Source organism: Pongo pygmaeus, chromosome 4 (genome assembly GCF_028885625.2).
Source record: "Pongo pygmaeus isolate AG05252 chromosome 4, NHGRI_mPonPyg2-v2.0_pri, whole genome shotgun sequence".
Lineage (NCBI taxonomy): Eukaryota > Metazoa > Chordata > Mammalia > Primates > Hominidae > Pongo > Pongo pygmaeus.
This window is the reverse complement of record NC_072377.2, coordinates 87644582-87668232: the sequence shown is the minus strand read 5'-3', so window position 1 is coordinate 87668232 and position 23651 is coordinate 87644582. Positions and strand designations below refer to the sequence as shown.

The window sequence follows — 23651 nt, the reverse complement described above, 5'->3', positions numbered from 1 at the left end:
ATTAACTCCAGCTTTCTTTTTATGAATGCTACCTTAGCATATGGTTTTTTAGTATTTTTTCATCCTTTTACTTTTGACTTATTTGTACTCAATATTTGAAAAGTATTCCTTCTATGCAGCATACAATTTGATTTTCTTTTGTCCAGTCTATCTCTGCTTTTCAAGTGGAGCATTTAAACAATTTATATTTGATGGGAGTATTAATGTAATTGGATTTAAATTTATCATCTTACTATTTAGTTCCTATTTGTCACATCTATTTTTGTTTGTTATTCCTATTTTTTCACTCTTTTAGATTAATCAAATTTTCAATGATTCCATTTTAATCGTGTTTGTTGAATTATCAGCCATAACATTTTGCTATTTTTGTGATTGCTTCAGGATTTGTGATATGTATTTTAAACTTTTGAAATCCACCTTCAAACGAATGTTAAGGCCCAGAAACTTACCTCCATAAACACAAGCAAAATAGATTATAGCTATTAATCCACATATTTAGGAACTATAATTATTATAACATACAATTTGGACATGACCAAAATAAATCTTTTTTAAATTGATGTATCATACTTGTACATATTTGGGGTGCTACATATGATATTTTAATACATGCATACGTGAGTAATGATCACATCAGCGTTATTGGGATATCCATCACCTCAAACATCGAACCAAAATAAATACTATTGTTAAGAAAAAATAGACTCTACTAGGCAAGTTGGAAAATTGTGAAAGTAGATTGATGCATACTATTTACTAAAAATAATGTGAGCTGGAATTCTCCTGTGAGACCGTAAAGCACACTATTATTTGTATAATGTAAAATTTTTTCATGAAACCATTTTGATGTTATAAATACATGATAATTGGCTAAACTCAGACAATGTAACTGGTAGTTTTAAAAAGAAATCTAACCAGTTTTCTTTTAATATTGTAACTAATTAGGCATAATGAAGAAAAACCTAAGATAAAAGCCTAAGTTTATTATTTACTATTGAAGAAGACAACTGACACCAATAAACTGTAGATAAAAATTCAGTAATTAGTATTATCATAAGGAAATCTTTTATGGGGAAGAAGGAATTACACAGCATTAGGTCTCTCCATTTTTACATAGAAAAGAATTTTATAAAACAAATGAGAAAATGTATTGCCTAAGTTATTTAAACACTTGAAAATGTCATTTTATATGTAAATATACATACATAGCAATAAAATATGTTTTTGATAGGTATCAAAATAACTCTTTTGCTTTATTACTACTAGTTCTACTAGATATTTTATGTATCATTTCATATATCCTTTATAGATGTCCTCTTCTGTTTAAAAGGGCTCAATACTACTTAGCAATTAATTTTTTCTGACTTTGAGTAAGCCATCTCCTACTGATTCTTAACATTATTTTTGTCTTGTTTTCCATGGTTACTTTCCGTAAGAGGAAAAAAAAGTCTTCAATATTTACAAGTGCCAATTCAACCACAAGCTTTCATCCACACAAATATAATAGATGAATTGAATGTTTCAGGGCAAAACGTGTCTGTGAGATGTTTTATAGATGCACTTTTCAAACAGAAATATGTATAAACAAAAGCTTCTAAGTCTTCTTTTGTGCCGTTTGTTTTTATTGACTGCTTGCTTTAATAGATTTTTGGAGGGTGGGTGTGGAAGTCTAATGTAGATCCAGACACAAGATTACTTCAGAAAAGTAATCTGAAAATAAATGCAATTTTCTAGGTTTACAGCAAGTGGTATAAAACTCTAAAAATGTATCAATGGCCTTTTTGTTTTTTACTAACCAGAATGACTAAGCCTCAGAAAATCAATGCCATATATATATATATATATATATATATGTATATACACATTATATATATATACGTATATATATACACATATATAGGTATATATACACATTATATATATATATATATACTATATATATACACACACACACACACAGAGGAATATTTAAATATATGTAATAAACATACATGTGTACACACACATGCCAAAAGTCAATTGAAGAAAAATAATACTCTGTTCTCCTTATTGAGATGTCAGTTTTTGAAAACCCTCCCATAGCATTCACAAGAATTGCAGTTTACTTTAGTATTGTTTTTTAGCTAAATTCCACATTAAATCTCTTGTAATTGAGCCTATGATGACACTTTCATTACAGTCCATACATTTTTATTTTCCCCTTACTAGTCTACAGCATTTTCTAACATTTAACTAACTTTTATATTTCTCTACAGCATTAATTCAGGTACATTTTTATTTGAAAGTCAAATGTTCCTTTGCTCTTATGAAAGTGACATTTGTTTTATACACTTGGAGCTGTTTTTTACTGCATTTAGCAGGAAAACTGCAAAACTTGACAAACACTTTCAGTATTTAATTTTTCAGGTTATAAGCCAAAGTAAAGCAATAATAAATTTCAGGAAGAGTACTTATATGGAAAAATTAGAAATAAAAATGGGTTTTCTCATCCAGTATATTAGTCATAACATCATAGTGTTTAAATAAGTCTGAATTCACAGCATAAGAGCTTTCTTTATTCAGGAATGAAGAAGCTGGTAATACTCTATTTCATCTCCCTCCCTAAAATTTCCAGAGTTTTGTAAAAGCATAAGTTGAAAAGTTGAAACTTTACCTGGATTTTCCAAAACAGAAAACAAAATCCCCTGTTTCCAATAATACTTTCTTGGTCCTTAAGGATGAATCACACATATATTCATCAAGAAATAAACTGCAATATCTTGGTGAACTCTCTAATTCAGTAGTTACCATAATTGTCTGATTATGGCACTCATGAGGAGAACTTGTTTAAAAATACATATTTCTGGGCCCTGCTTCAGACTCTGTGGAGATGAGCTGGAAATCTAAATGTTTACAGAGGCCCCAGATAATAGTAAGCAAGTGTGTGAAAAATGACTAATTGATGCCAAAAACAAAATTAAATTTTTGAAACTAAGTGTAGTTTTCTGTTTTTCTAGTGAGAATGGAATTTATTATTATTCTTTAGGACTTTGGCCTCTAATTGGTCAGAGGAAGTCAATATGAATCAATGTTTCTAAAAATAAGATTAAATTTTAATAAGTTTGCCAATTCCCTTATGAAAATCACAAAGTAAACACTAGCTTTAAACAAATTTTAAATTGAAATAATATATTTAAGTAGTTTAGGATGCAGATTAGATGGGGGGATCATCTAGAAGGAGGTGAAATTTATATTCATTCAACTGTGTATTCAGTTGGCAGACTCCAAGTGACAAAAAAATCTGAATATGACACAGTCTCCCAGTCTAATGAGAAGCTCAGTAAAGGTGGAAAAATTTTGATTTAATCCATTTATTTGGGAAAGTCAAAATATAACCTACTAGGTATATTATTTGATAAAACAACTCTAGGGAAGAAATAGCACATAGATTATGTCAGTTTCATAAAAGTCCATCACTCTCCAATAGAAGAAAACAGTCCCTGGTCCTTTTCAACCTCCTTCCCTTTCTCAGCATGGGTGTGAAAAATAGAAGCAGCAACATCATCAGTCCTCATTAATAAAGCTGCCAGCCATGGTCTGTATTGAAGGATATATTCAAATTCAACAGTAATTACAGATGTCACAGAGCATCCTGTCATTTCTGCTGAAGTGAGTAGTTTTGGAGAGCTGAAATTAAATTTGAATGTTTAATACCTTGAAAGTCCAACTCATGGGTAAGGCAGAGGTCAGATGAGTAGTCAATAATACTCATGCTGTTCTTTTGAAATTTGATCTGGGTGAGAAACTTAGAACCTGAAGAATCCCTTAGGGAGTAAATAAAATGGAATTGTCAGTGGCACTCACAGAGGAAGATGATAGCAGGGGGAAAAGCAAAGGGAGTGAATTGTCTTTCAAGAGGGAGCAGCTGCATGTTTCTGAGCAACAGGATCAAGGACGGTTTCTCTCCATATTACATGGAGACCATTAGTTTCATCCATTCAGAGTATTGTTACTCTTTTCAAATAAGGCAGAGAAGGAAGGAATGGAGGCTGCTTTCCAAAAAGCAATTTCCAAAACACTAGGATTCAGTAATAGCACGTGAAGTGTGCCCCTACATGATAGAAATTCATGTAGTCACTTTATTTTACTTACTTAAATATTCAGTGGCTGAGTGACTTAATTGAAACTAAAGTTAAGAAGACCATCATATTATTTCAGAATTGTCTAAAAATAAGGACATTGTTATTTATTTATTTATTTTAATTTGCATATTTTTAACTTGTGTGCGTACATAGACAGGTGTGTATATTTATGGGGTACATGAGATGTTTTAATACAGGCATGCAATGTGTAATAAGCACATCGTGGATATTGTTATTTAAATAAATACCATTTGGCATCAACTGTTATTCAGAAGTTTCTCTGCTTTTCTACTTGTAATTTAATATTATGAGACCTGACTAGGATATGTGCCGGTATGCCCAAAATAGAATGGGATGCTTGTAAATTTTGCCAAGGCCTCTGACCAAGAATGAAATATATCAGGAAATATCTGAGTACAGAATAATTGATTTAGCAAAGTGAAAGTGGTTTGCAGGCCTAGATCTTCCTGCTGAGTTGGGAAAGGACAATGTAGTTAAATAAACTGAATTCAGAAAGCAGCATATTGTCATCAATGAGTAGTGTGATAGCAGTTGTTAAGGTACACAGAGAACATAATAGGGACCCACTTAACAGAACCAGTTGTGAAGTGGAGGCCTGGGGTCAAAAACAAGACAGAAAAAAATGGATGCAAGTCCACAAGCAAATAGCCCTGGGTCTCCTACAAAAAGTATTATGCTTCCATTTCCATGTTTAACATAAGCTCCAAGTGTCCTACCTAGATCCAAGAACAACTAAGATGTTTGTTCTTGGATGTAGGGTAAAGAAGGGTTTAAGAGCAGGAAAGGAAGGGGAGAACAGGAGATGCGGCTTATGGGATAGAGATAAGCAGAGAGAGGGCTAGTGCCCAATGTAAGTGCAACTGTAGAATGGAACTAGCTACATGCTGGAATGAAAGACAAACCAGAGTGACTCATTAGACACAGGAACAACCAGAAGCCATTCTGTCTGAAGGAGCTCAGTGATTTTTTAAGAAGTCATTCAGTTTATTTGGAAACATCAATGGAAAGCCAGTTGTCCTTCTTTAAGGATGAATTTTGAGGTTTCTAAGAAAATCCTTTGTACATTAGTTCACATTTTCTAATATTAAACACTGTCAATGTCAAATATGCAGTTAATTTTGGCCAATGAATCATTTACTTTTCTTGATGGCATTTGGATGTTTTAACCTTCATCATTAAAAAACAAAAGAGCAAAAGCAGAACGCTGTCTAACAACAATTAGGTGGTAGAATCAGGCAGAAAATTCATAAAATTCACCAATATTAGGGTGGGTTGGGGGCAAGGAGTAGGAAGAGTGTTGCTACTGGTGTGACTGTTATTTAATGACAGATAACCACCTAGTACAGATGCTATGAAACATCGTTCTCAATAAATTTATGGAGAAAGCAGAAAACAAGTCAGGATAATACAATAATGAGGAGTAGATACATGCTTATTGTTTTTTCTTGCTAATTATCTTTTTTTCTCCAAAACTCAGAGTTACATTTTCAGGGAGTTTGATAAACTCCCTTAAAATTTGAAACAATATAGTTTTTCTAGTTAGCACGTTTCTGCAAAAAAGGAAAAAATATGTGTGAAAAACATAAGGAATATGTTACATAGCAGTATTATCAAAGTAAAATATTCATAAATGAAAAATAATTTAAATGTTGTCTATTATTACATGCCTTATTACCTTACTTTTCCCAGTGCTCAAGTGCCAAAAATGTTAAAATCTTCTTATTTTTATCTTCTCAATCTTCCACCACTCATCAGAAATCACTAAAAACGTGTACACTTAAAATTCTGAATATCTCATGTTTGTGTGTGACTTATTTATTAATAGACCTAATTGCATAATGACAATATTTCTCAATGAAAAAAATTACTCATGCTTTTATTTAAGTCATTCTTATACAACTACTAAGAAAAATCAAGTGTTAACCCAACTGTGACTGTATGCATTGATTAAAAATGCTAACATATTAAAAATATTGATTAGTGATTAGCTCCCCAGTAGAATGATCAAGACTATCAAACTTTAATAAATTATTTAAAATTCAGTGATGTTATCATTCATTAAGAGGCAGTGATGAACGTGATGAAAGCAGGAGATGTTAGCTGAGAGAAAATTAGCATTTTTAATAAAGAAAAAACTATGATGCTATTTTGGGTGAATCTGATAGTTTTCTTTCCTACTAGGAAAACAAGTACTCGATCAATCTGAGTATGATAGAAACTATGTCATTATTTTGATTGTTTAAGTATGCATTAACCATTGACTAGTGGTGTTAGTCTATTTTGTATTACTATTAAGGAATGCCTAAGACTGGGTAATTTATAAAGAAGGAGGTTTATTTGGCTCATGGTTCTACAGGCTGTGCAAGAATGGCAACAGAATCTGCTTGGCTTCTGGTGAGGCATCAGGAAGCTTTTTTTACTCATGGTGGAAGTCGAAGAGGGAGAAGGCTCATCACATGGCAAGAGAGGGAGCAAGAGAGGGAGGAGAAGGTGCCACATTATTTTTTTACAATCAGCTCTTCTGTGAACTAATAGAGCAAGAACTCATTCAATACAATAAGGAGGGCACCAAGCCATACAAGAGGGATCTGCCCCCATGACCCAGCACCTCCCTCTAGGCTACAGCTCCAATATTGAGGATCGCATTTTGACATGAGATTTGGAGGGGACAAATATCCAAACTATATCAATTAGAATATAGAAAAAATTTCAACCCATTTTATTTCTAAATAATCACCAAACAACTAATATTTTTATTGTTTATTATATGGTTAAAAAATGCCCAAGGACATTAGCTCTACATGATACATATGCCATTTTTACTATCCACCATCACACCATCAGCTGCAATATGTTAAGCAATTAAAAGTCTCCCCCTGAACAGTTTCACAATGTCTTAATTAACGTGGCAGTATTTTTCTACTTTTTCATAGTGTAAATCTGAAAAAGAACAAATGATACCTGTCATATATCCATGTTTATGGGAGACTATAAAAAGATTTCTGAATCTGCCACTCCCTAAAAAGTTAATCATTTGGCAGTGATTTTTACGTAGTTCCTTTGGTTGACTCTCAAAGAGAAAGTGTGTAAATATGTATAGAGCACTCTTGGGACAAATACACCTGTAATAAGCCCTTTGGGGACACTTATTAAAGAGGCAACACATTTCTCATCATCAAAAAGCTTCTGGCATAATTTGAGACACAAAACTGATTAAAAAATAACTTTAACAAAAGACGGATTCAGTGATTATACCCGTGTGAAGAGGCATTCCTCTCAGTTTTTCTGAAGCTGTGAGCAGAGGACCAAACTCAGAAAACTGAACACAAGAACTAATTTCCTTATTTCCAATAAAGTTAGAAACAAAATCAATTTTGAACAGATAAATGAAATGTCTGATATTTAATAATAATTAAAGGAAGACATTCCTCATATATGAGTGAAAATAATATAACTTTTACATAACAAAATTGCACTTTTCTTTTCTTCCTTTTGGTAATACCCCAATAGCCATAAGTAATATCAAAGTTTACTTTTCTCTTCTGAGATCAAGTATATTTTAGTAATAATATGCCCTCAACTCATTAAAAGTAAAAAGACCCAAAATTTAGCTTATCCCAAAGAAGAGTTAGTGACTGCTCAGCTTAGGTCTAGCATTCCTCATGTTCTTCATATAGTGTTGCCAGATTTGGCAAATAAAAATACTGACACCTAGTTAAATTTGAATTCAGATAAATGATACATTCTTTAGTATAAGTATATTCAAAATATTTTATCTTACAACCTTGTCTCCAGTTAAGATCTTCTATGTCTTGTAGCTGGACCAGATGGTCTACTGAGGATACTCAGGAGAGAGGATAAAGGAGAATGACTACTTTCTGTGCCTAGGCAATACACGCTTACGCTCACACCTAGGCACCCTGCTTCAGCTGTATGATTCCACTTTGCCACCTCTGCATCCATCTCCAGGATTGTCTCCTCTCCCTAATTCTCTTTTCTCCTCATCACCAGTCTGGCTTAGAAGTCACATGGCTTAGTGCTTAAATCACTTCTGTGTTCATACATAGAGCTCAATATGAAGTCATTTCTGACAAGGATAGAGTGAAACTCTTCAATGAGACTTGAAGTGAGGAAAAGTCTCCTAATGTGGCAAGAATTACCAAATACACCAATTTCTCTACTGCCACATCATTTATATATCTACCATGAAGGGTAGAGTCAGGGGTAGAGTCTCAAATTGTTCTGATGAGATGGAAAATACCTAGTGTGATTTCAGATGAGAGTCTGAGAGATGAGCTTTGAGCTTCAATAGAGAGACAAGTTGCTCTGTACTTTTATAGAAAAGAGGAAAGGCATTTCTACATTTCTCATGTTCTACTAAAAAGAAAAAAGTAGATGCCCTTACTTTCCAACTATTCCTGGTAATATCTCCTGGAGATGTCTTTGAAAAGCAGATGATTTCCCAATTCTACCTTTTCTGTAGGAATATTTCTTATGGCAGTCAAAATCTGAGTAGTGGAAGGCAGACAGTTTAAATATATAGCCACAGTTTAGAATGGCATATTTTATGTTTCATAAATCTTTATAGGCAATCATCCTATGTGATATATTTCCTAAGATAGTCTTATTACTTAAGGAGACTTTCATCATAAAAGAAGTTAAATATGGTGGTGTATCCTACCTACTGGCTTTTGGACTCTACATTCTAAATGCCAGCAAGCTTGGGGAAAGGAAGATAACAGTCAAGGAGGATGGACTCTTTTGCTTTGATTTTTCACTACGTCTTTTTCCCAAGGTCAAGACCCAATAACAAAAGGTAACATGAACTTCTTAGTGAGGCTCTTGGGGCTCCTTCTAAAGAGCTACCAGCTCTCCAGTTACTTAAAGCCAAGGTTATGCAAGAAAACAGTCCATAGAATGAATGGAGATGGCCACTCTGCCCCAGTCCCTTTTGTCTCTCATCTGGCTAACTGGGATGTTGGCAATTCCTAGCTCAACTTGTCACTCTCACAGTGGACTAGGGAATCACAAGTATTGCCTATGCCAGCTTGCCAGTAATAGACAAGTTGATACTACTGGAGAGAATAGGATCCCCTAATCCCATATCTTTTTAGGAGCAGTAGGACTCTTCTACGAAAAGCCAGAAGTTAAATGTTCTAAAAAAATACTATCAAAAATGTGCTATTTCCTCCTGTTTTCCAATACTCTCAAATTCCAGAGGATCTAAGAAATAATGAATTTTAGAAAGCTGTCACACAGTTCTCTTTCCCAATGAAGAATTATGTTCCCAAACCAGCTTTCATGTCAACTACGTGGAAACCAAAGAGAATCTGGCAATTTGAGAAGCAATGAAGGGCCAGAAATGTGGACTTTTATTGCCAGGGTAGGGAAAAAAAACACGTTTGCCTATGTTTTGGCCAATTATTATTGGAATCTTTCATTTGTGCATTTTCAGAAAAAAAAAAACTAACAGAAGGAGCAGTAGAGTGCAAATCATGCTACAAGAATTGTAAGTGAACATCAAATTTGTGGTGTAGTAAAGAATTTCTTGGGATATAATCAGAGATTTATATACGCTAGGAACATGAAGCAAAGCCAGATTCATTCAGTAAAATATAGTATTTCTTGAAGCCAAAAATCTACTTTTTTACATAGTTACAATAGAAAGCAAACTTTAGAGCCACAAGAAATTTCTTGAGAGCAGCAACAGGAATGGAAATATTTTTTTTTAGAGAACCCATATATTCATTTTAATGGTTTAAATGAATCATGCCCTTGTGAAAGAGAGACTATGGAACCTGTCCCCATGTTTTGTTTTTCACTTCTCCCATCAAGCAAAAATGTTCTATAATTAGGTTTTTGAAGTTAAATAAGCAGTTTGAAAGCCTCAGGTAGTTTCATGAAGAAATCTTGGGAAGCAAAGAAGTCTCTGAAGCAAACAGGATCTAGATTTTTCAAAGGGTTTACGGAGCAAAACATCATTTTAAAAGGAACATAGATAAAATTAATATCCAATATGAATTATGGTGCAGAATTATTATATATATGACCATGCACAATAGCTTTAAGAAAATCTGACTGCAGTTTCTTAAGGGATTTCAAAAGAAACCCAAGTAGATGGACAAAGTAGTATTTCTCAAAGGACCTATAAAGCTTTTATGGAAATGATATTAAAGAAATACAGGAGAATAAAGAAGTTGAATTTTTTGTTACTGAAATATGCAAGAGGACAAGTAACACCGGTTGTTTGATATGCTTATTAGGTTTATGCCCATGAGAATAAATATCATCCAGAAATTGAAAATAAGAAGAGCAAGTAAAATAGAGGGAGTAGAACCTAACAGTAGAAGGTTTAGAAAGTATACTTATGGGCCAAAATAAACAAATTTCAATGGATTGTCCTTTGAGGATTTATTCAAAGAATCAGAATAGAAAGTAAGTTCACAATCAACTTTAAAGCCTGAATGTCTGTCACAGGCTGGCGCATGATGTTGGAGAAGTTGTAGATACAACCCTTTCAGACAATTAAGGTTCCTTTTCCAACTGTCAATGTTTCAGACAACAAAACTTAGATGAAACCTGTAGCCCTTCAATACCAATTACTCATCATAAATTCAGGATTCCCCAAACCCACCCTCACTTTTGACATCAATTGCACATTCACAGTTCCCCAAGATCATTCTCAGGTTTGATAATTCAATAGAAAAACTCACAAACACAACTAAAATTATCATACTCAACAGTTATCATTTATCACGATGAAAGGATATGGATACAGATCATCTAAGGGAAGAGACATATGGGGCAGACTCCAGGAGAGTCCAGGAATGAGCTTTCAGTTGTCTTGGAGACTTCTGGAGAGTAGTAAGTTCTCTCAGCAATGTTATGTGACAATAAGCCCAGAGTATTGCCAACTAGGAAGCTCACCTTAGCGTTGGTATTCAGAGTTTTTAAGGAAGCACCAACATTTAGACATGGTTGACCATCTGTATGGCTAACCTTAGTTTCCTCCTTTTCAGTGGTGAAGCTGACCTGAAGACCCCGCTGTAAACCACAATGTTAGCATAGGCTATCTGGTGTGGCCCAGGGCCCCCTGGGAAACAAAAATACTCTTCTCAGACAGGCTATTCCAAGGGCTTAGAGATTACCTTCAAGGAGCTGAGGGCACAAAACAGATTCCTCCTTGGGTAAGGTTAACATCTACTGCACACTCGTATTACACACGGTTTTGTAGACTGTACACTGATCACTGGAATGACATCTGTCTGTAAACGCTATGCTTACACTAGATTTGACACATCCTAAACTCTGCAGAAGAACTGTTCAATAGAGAAAAGATTTGATGGTCAGCAATTTACTTCAAGATAGTATACACAAGCAAACTCAAGATTAAGATGTGTCTAGATATGTTTCTTGCAAAGAAGACAAGATGATCAACTCCTTTTGGATACAGAAAAATGAAGTGATTGTCTAATATGTTACAGTTAGTGGTTGATATGAAAACAAGTCCTCTTCGCATTTGATCTCTTTTCTGTAGAATACACACATTATATTTTCACAAACTGGGACATGTAACTTTATCATTGTCTTTGGCTCTACTTTAAGGTCCTATGTATACATTTTGGTTGAATTTTTTTCCATTTGACTTTCACCTGCTGATAGATTGTTTCGGTTAGCTATGACCTTATTTCAGCTTTGGAGGGTAATGGTTCTACTCAGGATGCTATGGGATGGAAGACACTGTGGCAGATCTCTGTTCCTTTCTGTCGATGACAATTTGTGCTGTAGTGTTGTTGGGCTGCCCTACAGTGAAGGCCAATCCCCCAGCTCATTCTGCAGACTGATGATCAATATAGACACTTATTAACAAAGTCTACTGGCTCCAACAGAAACCCCTACTTTTTTGGTGACCCTTTTAGAATATAATTCTCAATATCACTATTTTCCAAAGAAACATTTCTTAGAATATTGAAATTTATCTGGAAATGAATTTCTTGTTTCCTTATTACATCTGGAAGAATGTACTAATATTGAGGCTAATTTTGTTACAGAGTTTCATTGGTTTAGTGGAATTGATTGCAGAGAAAAACATCAAGAATAATATACTAGCCATTCAATCATGAAATGGTTTCAGGATGCTGGTAAATTTTCCTAGAAAATTGAATTCACAGAATGATAGCTGCAGTCTATTTTGCCTGAAAGAATTAAACTTTGGTTTCAGACTTTTTATAGCCAATCACTTATAGAAGTTTCATACATGCAAAGCTTCCAATAAGATTTGTTTAATATGATATAGATGTATACCACTAACTAAAATGTTTAAAAATAATTTTCTATATATTTTGATATTTTTTCCTTTTTAATAAAAAAATTTGATTTTTGGAATGCTTGCATATAGGGCAAAGTAGAACATAAATTTTAGATTAGCCTAAAATATTACTGAAAATCTAGCCCTAGAATTAGAAACAAAGAAAGCTCTTTCCCAAACTATTCAAATGGAAAAATGTTATGTTTGATGTGATTCATGCATACTAATTCCGTGAAAATTTTCATAAGACTTTACATCACTTAAAGCGTTGATTCAAGTTGTAACTCTGAAATTTTTGACAGTCAAAAAAATTGAAGTAATGTTGACACTAAGTATATAAAAATAAATTTTATGATCCTGAACTATAAATTAATAAGCATCTGTCCCTGATGTCAGCCACAAAAATCAGAATTATATACTTATATAATATATAAATGGTTGCTTTATAAAATAGATACAAGTAAAAAAATTGGAAAACCGTCACTGAGGAGAAATTATGAAAATATCCAAAATGTATTTGACCATAAATCAATCAACTATAACCCAAAATACAATATAATTATTCTACATTTTAGACTGCTTTGATAGAAATATTGCATCTACAACAAAGGTGCACTCTATCTTTTGAGTTATTCACAGTATGTCTACATTCTGTGTCCCAATAAATACCACACTTTCACTGAGCCATAGTTAAAACAGATGTTAGTTAATGGAATGCAATCAAGATTATAAGTCTGAAAATCATGCAACATGAGGAACCTTTTAAGGAACCATGAATGTTTAGCCTAGAGGGATGAAGTTGAGTTTTTGAGAGGTTTGTGTCAATTATTGTTAAGTATGTCAAAAGTTCTTTTGATGAGCTAAGTTTGTTCTATATTCATTGAGAATTAAGCACAGATTCAATAGATTGAAGTAAGAGATACACATTTTAGTCTTCTAAAAAGATAGACTTTCAAACTGTCTAAATACATATCTGTCCTATTGTATTGAGGCATGCCATGAATAGGCTGAAAGTTCCATGTTAGAAATATTAGAGGGAAAATTTGTTGATAGCAGATCTCTGAGTTCTCTTCCAAATCTCAGATTCTTTCATTATATGGGTAGAATTAGATAAAAACAGGGTTTCTGAGGATCAGAGCTACCAAAGACTGTTCTTATTTAACTTCTCCATTAGTGTTCTGGATGAAAGCACAAAGGATTGAAATTATGTATGTTAAATAAAGAATTCTGAGCTTTCAGTCCAGCACCACTGCACACACACACACACACACACACACATACATGCTGCCCTAAGAAAATGGATCTTTACCTTTGTCCTCTATCCCTTAAGAACAGTAGATCAGTGTACAGATACAGTCAGTAAGGCTAGTAGTATGCTTGATACCGTAAACAAAGCAAATACAATCAATAGAAAAAACTTTAGAAAGTCTCATTCAACCTTCGTATTTCCACAATATCTGAAATCCCAGATGCGGTTCAACTATAGTCTTCAAATAGCAGAAGAAAAATAATGAAATCTATAAGGGGGCAACAAAAGCCCAGAGGGATGAAGTGATGGTCACTTTAAATCTTAATAAAATACTGGTGTTTAATACTGATGTAAAATGCTGATGTTTAGCCATAGGGAATCTATCTAAAAATGCTTAGAACCACTCGCTATTTGAATGATGTGAACAAAAATTCCAAAAAGTTAGAACAATGGGAACCTCTTTAAAACTTTTAATCAGTTAAGTTTAGGACAAATGAAAAGAAGCATATTTTTACAAACTAGATGATTTTCTAAAGAAATCGTATGTGCAAGAAATCCCCAAAGGATTCTTTGATATTTAGAGTCCTATTCGATGACTGCTAAAAGAAACTGAAATATGCCCCACCTCTCTGACTACATCGTGGAGGATAATGTTGCTTTGTTCCATGATCCCTGGAGGCCTCCTATCGATGATGTCTATACTGGCCTGAATAGACCGTGGTCCCTAGCAAAGAATGGTAGCTCGTCTTATAAAAAGTGTATTAATGCTGCTAGAAGCAAGATTTTATTGTTTTATTTTATCTGATATTCTCTCCATGAAATTCTCTTCGGAGATTTGAATCCTCCGAAGAGTCTGATTTGTATTTTCAACCAGCATCACAAGAGAGTTAACCTTAGGAAAAAGAAAATCAAGATAGCTACATTGAGGGAGTTGTATTTTTCTTTCTCTTATCTTCTCTTAGGTTGTAATTATGGAAGCTTCTGCAAAGTACCTTGAGTGTTTTTTGATCAAGGCCCCATATGTTAGAAAAAGCCTGAGAGACCTCTAAGCATTATCATGTTTGAATATATCAGTAAATTTGTCATCAGCTAATTAGCCTCCTCCCTGAACTGAAACTTGTGCATAGTTTTTCTAAAAAATTCTAAATTGAACTGTGTCTTTCTCATGTAAAATATTTTCACTCCTATATAGAGATTTAATGTTCTCCATCAGTCTTTTCAGACTTCAGTTTTAGTTCAGATGCTTATGTCTCTAAAATGTGCCTGTGAAAGCACTTTCTAGAAATCTTAGAGATTTTACGAAGTTAACTAAAAATACTGTGTTTGCATTCCTTTGCAAGGTGAAATGTTTAGGTAGCATTCTTAAGCAGGGGCTTCCTAGTGCTTAAGATAAGAAAACAGCACATGTGCCACATGTTTACACAACAAGTACAAAATATCATCCTGGAATTAACAAGTGGGTGCTTTGTTTTCCGTATGTATCATTACTGAGAGCCTCTGAAAATAAAAATATATTTTCAGTACTTTGAGGCTGTAAATTGGATGATTCTAGTATAGATTTCGGCTGTTTTTCTGTGAACGTTATTGTTTTATAAATCATCCTGTTTCATGAAACTTCACTTTTTTTAAGTGAACATGCAAATATCCATGACTTTCACATATTAAATCAGAAACTTCATAGTTGTTTTCAGTTTCCGAGCTGATATAGTTTCTCTGTATGTATTCTTCATTATAAAGAAATAAGTATAATTAATAATTCAACTAATACTTTCTGGGTTGAGAGTTCCCATCAAAACCTGTGCTAGAGAGCGGACACTTAAGAGAAAATTGTTTCTTTCTGTATTTCCTTCCCAAGAAGTGGTATAAAACTATATTTTGGGCTGTTATAAATCTTGCAATGAAAGTTAATGAATTTAAACTCTACTATCCCAGAGATATACATTAAGTTCAATAGCAGGGCTACAAAATTGGATTTTAGATTCTATATTAAATTGTAATACCACAATCTCAGTGAAACATTTGAATCCAACGTCATATGTCAGAGAGGATGTCAGTAAACCAGAGCTTATTTTCTGCTGTTGCAGTAGCAACAGTCTCTCAAGATTTTTGGTGAGTGTTTATGATATGTCCTGTACCTGTGAGCTTTTGCTAACAGAGACATTGTAACATAGTAGTAGCACATTTCAGTCCAGAATGAATTATTCCTTTGTGCAAGACAGGGCATTACTAAGCATAAAATGCCTGCTAAATGAATATGAATTTAGATATGCCAGCAGAACCAGCAGAGAGACTTTTCATTCTTGTCTATTGCTCCTATTAATCAGTGCCATACTGCCTAATGCTTTTGAGGAGAACATGATTTTTTTCTTTCCAGGAGAACATTTGTGGCCGTATAAGACCGAACCAATCTAGTCTAGAAGGCTTTTAAAACATTCCCTTTAATTTCAGAATGCTGAAAGATGTGGGTTAAGTATTCTGTCATGTGATGACGGAGTTTGGTTGTTTTTTGTTTTCTACTTTAAGGATTTTATTTTCAGGTGTCTCTTTGGCTACATAATTATGTTTTGATGCCAAACAAGAAAGAAATTTGATGTCAGACAAGAAAGAAAATTATCTTCTAATTATAAGGTGCTTCATAAAGCAAAAACAGAAAGCGTTGAGATTTTTACTCTATAAATTTAAACTAAATCTAAAAATCTAAACTAAATATAAATTTTTAAAAATGTAGATATAAAATAGTTAGAAATCACTTTAATAAGAAATGTTCAGAATCTATAAGAAAAAAAGGATAAAATCTTCAGATAAAGACTAAATAATATAAATACCTCAGTTTACCCCAACATAATTTATAATTTAATGCCATTCCTATCAGGGTCCCAGTGTTTTAAATTTGTTTTGTTTTCTGAAGCAGACATTTGTCCAAGTTATTATGAAAGTCCTTTAAGGGAATAGCAAGCGGCCATAGTAAAGCTCCAAAAAAAAAAAAAAAAAAAAAAAAGAAGAATAGACGTGCAATGCAAAGTGTCAGGATATTATAAGTCATATTGAACCCAATAGTATTGTATGGATCCAGGAATTAATAGATGAAGCCAAAAAAGAAGAGAAAAACAGTTCAAAAACAGCATTGATTGCATTGTCTCATTTGCAAATGGGCTAATTTTATTCTCTATTTGAGAAGAAGTGGGCAAAAGGCACTGTGATAGAGGCTGTTAGTGCTCACCAGATAGCCTTGTGCTTCTCTCCAGTGCCCAGCCTCTTTTGCTGTTAGGCTGGAGTCATATAATTAGGTAAGGTGAAACAGATATATACAGAAGTGATATAAGCTGCTTCCACACTTGTTCTCTTAAACACTCTGCGCAGTCTGCTAACTCTCCCTCCCCTTGCCCCTTGTGAATGTGGAGGCCACATGCTCCAGATGATAGCTGTACTTTGCAAGCAGCTTGGATCTCTGAGTCACCGCTTGGAAGAGAGCATCTTCAGCAAGCTACATGACTAATGTCAGCCTGTGACATAAGCAAAAAATGAATACATGTTGTATTTTTTTAATTGAGAGAAACAAGCAGAGGAAAATGATAGACCTGTGAATGCCTGCATTAAACAATAAAGGTTTAACTCTTTAAACATTAATTGACCATTTAATTTAAAATAATTATTATTAAAAAGAAGCTGCAATATATTTTGAAGAAAAGAAAATGAACAGTTATCAAATATCATGTTTGGGGAAAATGTTCCATACTGGAACATAAAAATAATTTCAGAGAAAGAAAGCTGTGTGACTGACATTTTTCTGCTCTTCTTTATTAGGTTTTCCAGGGCAATTTTGACAATGACACTCACAGAAAAAACGTCATCGACCCTCCCATCTATGCACGACACATAAGAATCCTTCCTTGGTCCTGGTACGGGAGGATCACATTGCGGTCAGAGCTGCTGGGCTGCACAGAGGAGGAATGAGGAGAGGCTACGTTTCACAACCCTCTTCCCTATTTCCTTAAAAGTATCTCCATGGAATGAACTGTGCAAAATCTGTAGGAAACTGAATGGTTTTTTTTTTCATGAAAAAGTGCTCAAATTATGGTAGGCAACTAACGATGTTTTTAAGGGGGTCTAAGCCTGCCTTTTCAATGATTTAATTTGATTTTTATTGGTCAAATCTCTTAAGTAACAACACATTAAGTGTGAATTACTTTTCTCTCATTGTTTCCTGAATTATTCACATTGGTAGAAATATATTAGGGAAAGAAAGTAGCCTTCTTTTTATAGCAAGAGTAAAAAAGTCTCAAAGTCATCAAATAAGAGAAAGAGTTGATAGAGCTTTTACAATCAATACTCACCTAATTCTGATAAAAGGAATACTGAAATGTTAGCAATAAGTTTTTTTCTTCTGTAATGACTCTACATTATCCTGTTTCCCTGTTCCTACCAAACACTGTCAATGTTTATTACAAAATTTTAAAGAAGAATATGTGACATGCAGTACTGATATTATCATTCTCATTTTACTTTCATTATTTCTAATAAGAGATTATGTGACTTCTTTTTCTTTTGGTTCTATTCTGTATTCTTAATATTGTATATTACCTGAATAATTCAATTTTTTTCTAATTGAATTTCCTATTAGTTCACTAAAAGAAATGTCATGTTTACTCATATATGTAGAGCATGACTGCATATCAGTAGATTGATCTGTATTTAATATTCGTTAATTAAATTTGCAGTTTTATTTTTGAAGGAAGCCATAACTATTTAATTTCCAAATAATTGCTTCATAAAGAATCCCATACTTTCAGTTTGCACAAAAGAACAAAAAATATATATGTCTCTTTAAATTTAAATCTTCATTTAGATGGTAATTACATATCCTTATATTTACTTTAAAAAATAGGCTTGTTATTTGTTTATTTTATAAAAAGTTAAGCAAAGAAATATTAATATAGTGCTGCATAGTTTGGCCAAGCATACTCATCATTTCTTTGTTCAGCTCCACATTTCCTGTGAAACTAACATCTTATTGAGATTTGAAACTGGTGGTAGTTTCCCAGGAAGGCACAGGTGGAGTTATTTGTGAGAAGCAAAGTGTTTACTAATGACAAAGTAGTAAACCATTTTCAAGATGAAAATTGATTTCTATTTATTTTGCTTCAAAGGTCCTGAAAAAATAAGCAATTATCGTAACAATTCGTTATTGATACTGGAGGTTTCATAGACATGTCTCTCAAATTAAAGCTCACACTGCCTCCATAAAAGTCTTCAACATCTAATTTATAAGCTTTACAAGTATTTATTTTATAAGGCTTAGACAGAATTATTGGAGTTTTAAATTAAGTGTATTGGAAAAGAAAGGATGGTGTGTGTACGAAATGTTAAGATCCTACGCAACACTGCTATTTTTTTCCTTTAATATTTGTGCTGCATAACAAAAGCCACTAGACTGTTACTGTCTTGTCTGTCCATGTGTTAACAGCATTTCTTAATGATGTATATATGGAGTGGTCTTCGATCATAGTGAAGAATTTAAAGAGAAAGTCAATCATATTGGCATTTTTAATAAGAGGAAAATTAGTTGGTCTAAGGGGACTGGCTGGCCACATATTTGTTCCTTGCCCATATGCTTTCTACTTCTTGTTCTTATCATGAAATTATGAATTTGAAGCCTCTGAAATGGTGATCAGTTTTCAACATCTTTCAAAAACAAAATTACTATTTCCTCCATATTGCCTTTTTTACATAACTTTAAAGTTAGGATTTTAAAATATTTGTAACTGGCTAAATTTTAAAGTCATGTGACAAATAATTACTTAGGTTTAGAAATATACACACACTTACTCTTTAGCCAGTTTCTCTCAAGGTTTACTGTCCCATCAAATATCTAGCCATTTTCCTTTGCAAATTACATACATTCTTAAGAGTATATTTTCAAGATTATTACTTATGCTTTATGATGATTTACTTTTTCAAAATTATTTATAGCTTCATATGATGTTTTGTAATTTTTTCTATTGATACCTGTTTTAAAAATATTTTCCAAGGAAGTTGATTAAAATTATATTTGTTACCTTTTAGAAAAATCATTGAAATGAGTTTCTCTTGCTTTTTCATTTTCTCTCTGCTTTATATGCTCTTCGCAATACATCACGTCCAACGGGTTACCTTTTGTTCCATGACACCCAAAATTGATGAGAGCAAAGGGGTTCCAACATACGGAAATGTTGAAAACTATTGTAAAGTAGTATTATGAAATAGCTTTTGTGTCATTCATGTCAATGACATCAAAGTGAAGTAAATTTATTCTATTTAAATTCACACTAAAACCAATACAGTACCATAAGTAGAATACATGTAAGAATCACCTAGTCTTCACTATATTGAGTAACTATAACATGCTAATTTTACAATTAATGAAACTAAACTTTTAAACATCTCCATTATATCTACATCCTTTTGAAAGTATTTATCATAGTTGCCAATTTTAATTTTAGGATTGACTTTCTTTCTGAATGACTTCATAAAGTTTGGTGTGAATTTTGAAGACTTGGGTTACTAATGATTGTATCTTTGCTAGTCAACAAATTATGAAATATAATACTCAATGCGTCTGATGTGTCATTAAGTACAGAAATAACTAAGACACAAATAACCTTTGCAAACCTTCAAGCTGTGTAATATTCCAATGTTGTTTTTTTTCTTTGTATATATACTTATATCACGTAGGATGTAAAACCAGTATGACCTTGTCTAGTCTCGAAACTTAAAATAAACTTTTGAAAATCTGGGATTCTTTTGAAGCAGTTGTAATTAAACCATTTATAAGAATACACAAATTGTCTGAATGTGAATGCCCACTACTCTTGACCACATACTTGGTTTATTTTTGCCTTGCACAGGACAGTAGAACAGATACAGAAAAAATAGAAATTACAACAACCTCTAAATATATATTGATATTAGCTAAACTGGTCTTTTGAAGATTATTAAAATGTATGCATTCTTCCTGCTCCTTTTAGATGCAGAAGTTTTACTAGAATATTCTTAATCCAAAGTCATTTTTGGCCTCATGTATAAAGCATTGTGTACCAGGACTGATCTGCCCATTGTTAATCAGACGATATTGCTATCATTTCTATAGTTTCTTCAGTTCATGATGCTCAGGAGTATAATGAAGAAATCCAGTCAGTAGTAAGCAATAATATAACAGTAATAATGTATTTATCCATGTAACATTAGCTATTGAATAATGAAAATTATAATGTGGATTCTTCATAAATCCTGTTTCTAGCTCTCTGGAAGTCACTGGTGAAATACTAAATCTGTGTACTTGCTATTTTTTTGACATTTTCTTAGGATGCAAACAATTTAGGGAGGAATTAAGATATGAAAGGTTACTCCTTATTTGAGCTTCAGTGAATCTCTGATAGCTCCCAGTACTGACTAATCATGTTTATGTACTCATACACATTCCCATTTAAATGCATTTTAATATGAGCAGATCAATGGGATTCCATTGTTTGCCTAATTTTTGCACATACTCATAAACAAACAATAAATGTGTTTTATTAAATAAGAGAAATTATACATATATATTTTCAGTAGCGCTAATAAGGAATCATGACAATATCTATACAGGGTACAATTTTATTGTGACAGCAAAATATTTAATAATTATCCAACAGAAAATTTTCAAGTATAAAACTTTTAAGATTACTGATTCAAGATGCAAAAATAATAAAAGCATTTCAAATTCCAAGAAGAAAAGGCTGCATAGGCTGAAATTTGTGTTTTTTATAAAGTATTAATAATAACTTCATGAATGGAAAATATTATCTCTATATAACCTGAATTTTAAAACATCTATCATTTCAGCTTTGCATACATGACTTTAATTAAGATTTTGATAAAGAAACGTTAATGTTTACTGTCAGAAATTCAGTGCTCTCTATCTCTTCTCAAAAGGCTAATTTTTAAAAAATTAACAATCACTTTAGTATGTTATTTATTTGTAAAAAATATTGCCTCTAGCCTTTGAGATGCAAAAGGATCCTTTTATCTGCACAGGTAAAATAGAGGACCAAACAACTTTGCCAGTTGAGAAATGTTTCAACTACCCTGAAACAGAATGCACTGTCATTTGTCTTTACAAAGACAAAGAATACCTAGTGTAAGTAGCAATTTTTCTATTGATTTTGAAGTGGGAAATAGGTTTCTTGATTCTATTGCAGTAAATGCCTATAATTCATATTGGCTGTTTCAACATTGCCACCAAATAAAGTGTTTTCCACGGTAGGCAAGTGCACTTACTCAAAGAGTTATTTCTATTAAATGAATTTGGTAGCAGAAATAGGAAAACATTAAAGGCTCCACGTTCAGCAATTTTTGCATAGCTTCGCAGAAGCTGATTGAGTCATATTAAAGCACTAATGCTTTGGAAATATGGTGTTGAACCATCAGCAAATGGCCACCATATTACATGATTAAGCATTGCATATGGTGACTGCTTCTGACTGAATTTTATTTTAATGTCCTTAAAGGCATGAACCACACTGCTCCATATTTATGTAAAATCCCCATAGTGTCCTTCATATATCCACACGTATATATGTTAATAATGATGATACATTACAATGTAAGCTCAACCTGCTGCCACCTGTAAAGGGAGTGGTGGCAGTGAGACTGATGGTGCATCTAAACAATATATCTCTGGCCAGGCACGGTGGCTTATGCCTGTAATCCCAGCACTTTGGGAGGCCGACGTGGGCAGATCATTTGAGGTCAGGAGTTTGAGACCAACCTGGCCAACATGGTGAAACCCAGTCTCTACTAAAGTACAAAAATGAGCCGGGCATCGTGGCACATGTCCATAATCCCAGCTACTGGGGATGCTAGGCAGCAGAATCCCTTGGACCCAGGAAGTGAAGGTTGCAGTGAGCCGAGATCGCGCCACTGCACTCCAGCCTGGGTGACAGAGCAAGACTCCATTTAAAAACAAACAAACAAACAATATATCCCCATGGCCAATATGGAAACAGCTTGTGATAACTTACATAAGCATCAGGCAAAAACATTCCTGAGAATTTGAGGGAAGACAACTGTGCATATGACAAAGAGATGAGGAATGTTTTCAATGATGAATAAGTGACAAATTAAACATGGATTTACACATATTTTATCATTTTTCCACTTTTTAGTGATTGTATAGTTGGGATTTAAAGAAACGTTAATAATAAAAAAGGCTTTGCCTTTCAGGAAGAGAAACCTTAGCAGGCCAGTTGCCCTAGGGAACATGAGAAGCACAGTGCTTTTCAAGGCTAAAGGCATTTTCTGCCTGGACCCAGGAAAGAGGAATTGGGCAAAGAGGTTAAAAATGGCATATCTCAAAGGAAGCACTAAATAATCAATATTAGGCAGCTTTATTTCCTCTGTTCTCAAGTTTCTTAGGTAATAATATTTTTTAAATGCTACTTTTTAACAGTAGAAGCATCCTCCCTACCCACTCCCTGCTCAAAATCCCTGTTTGTAGTGGTATAAGCACCTTGATAAGATGCTTGAGACGTGGACTGAGAGTCTGAGAACTACGTGTAAACAATAGTAAAACAATGTTTTCAAACTGCTAATATAGAGAAACTGCTGGGTCCAGACTAGTAGTATCTTTTTAAAAAGATTAAACACTTTAGGACAAGAGGAGAGACGAGAAGGAAGGAGTTAGAACAGGAGGAGAGAAAAATATAAGTCCATTGTAAAAATTATTTTACAAACATTTTATTTCAATTATATTCCTGAGTATATATATGTTCCTGATCACAGTGTAAATTATTTTTCTAACTCAGAGACAGACGTAAAAGTTGAAAACCACGGCAACGCAGTCTCTTTAACTGCTTTCTAAGTTGGTGGTGTCTGCTAGCTTCCAGGTGTTGGTATGTTGGGTGGCCAGCATGAGTTTAGAGCCAGATTTGTATGG

The 23651-nt window shown here is 33.4% G+C and overlaps 1 protein-coding gene across 4 annotated transcripts in view; it reads left to right on the top strand.

Annotated features, from left to right (window-relative positions):
• The window catches only part of EDIL3 (EGF like repeats and discoidin domains 3), a 450915-nt gene extending 430441 nt beyond the window's left edge, over positions 1–20474 (top strand). For all 4 annotated transcript variants that reach the window (XM_063664954.1, XM_063664955.1, XM_054489176.2 and 1 more), the window contains one exon: positions 17504–20474. In XM_063664954.1, coding sequence (XP_063521024.1) covers positions 17504–17653 — 150 coding nt within the window. In that variant the 3' untranslated portion in view covers positions 17654–20474. The remainder of the gene's footprint in view (positions 1–17503) is intronic.
• The last annotated feature ends 3177 nt before the right edge of the window (positions 20475–23651 follow it).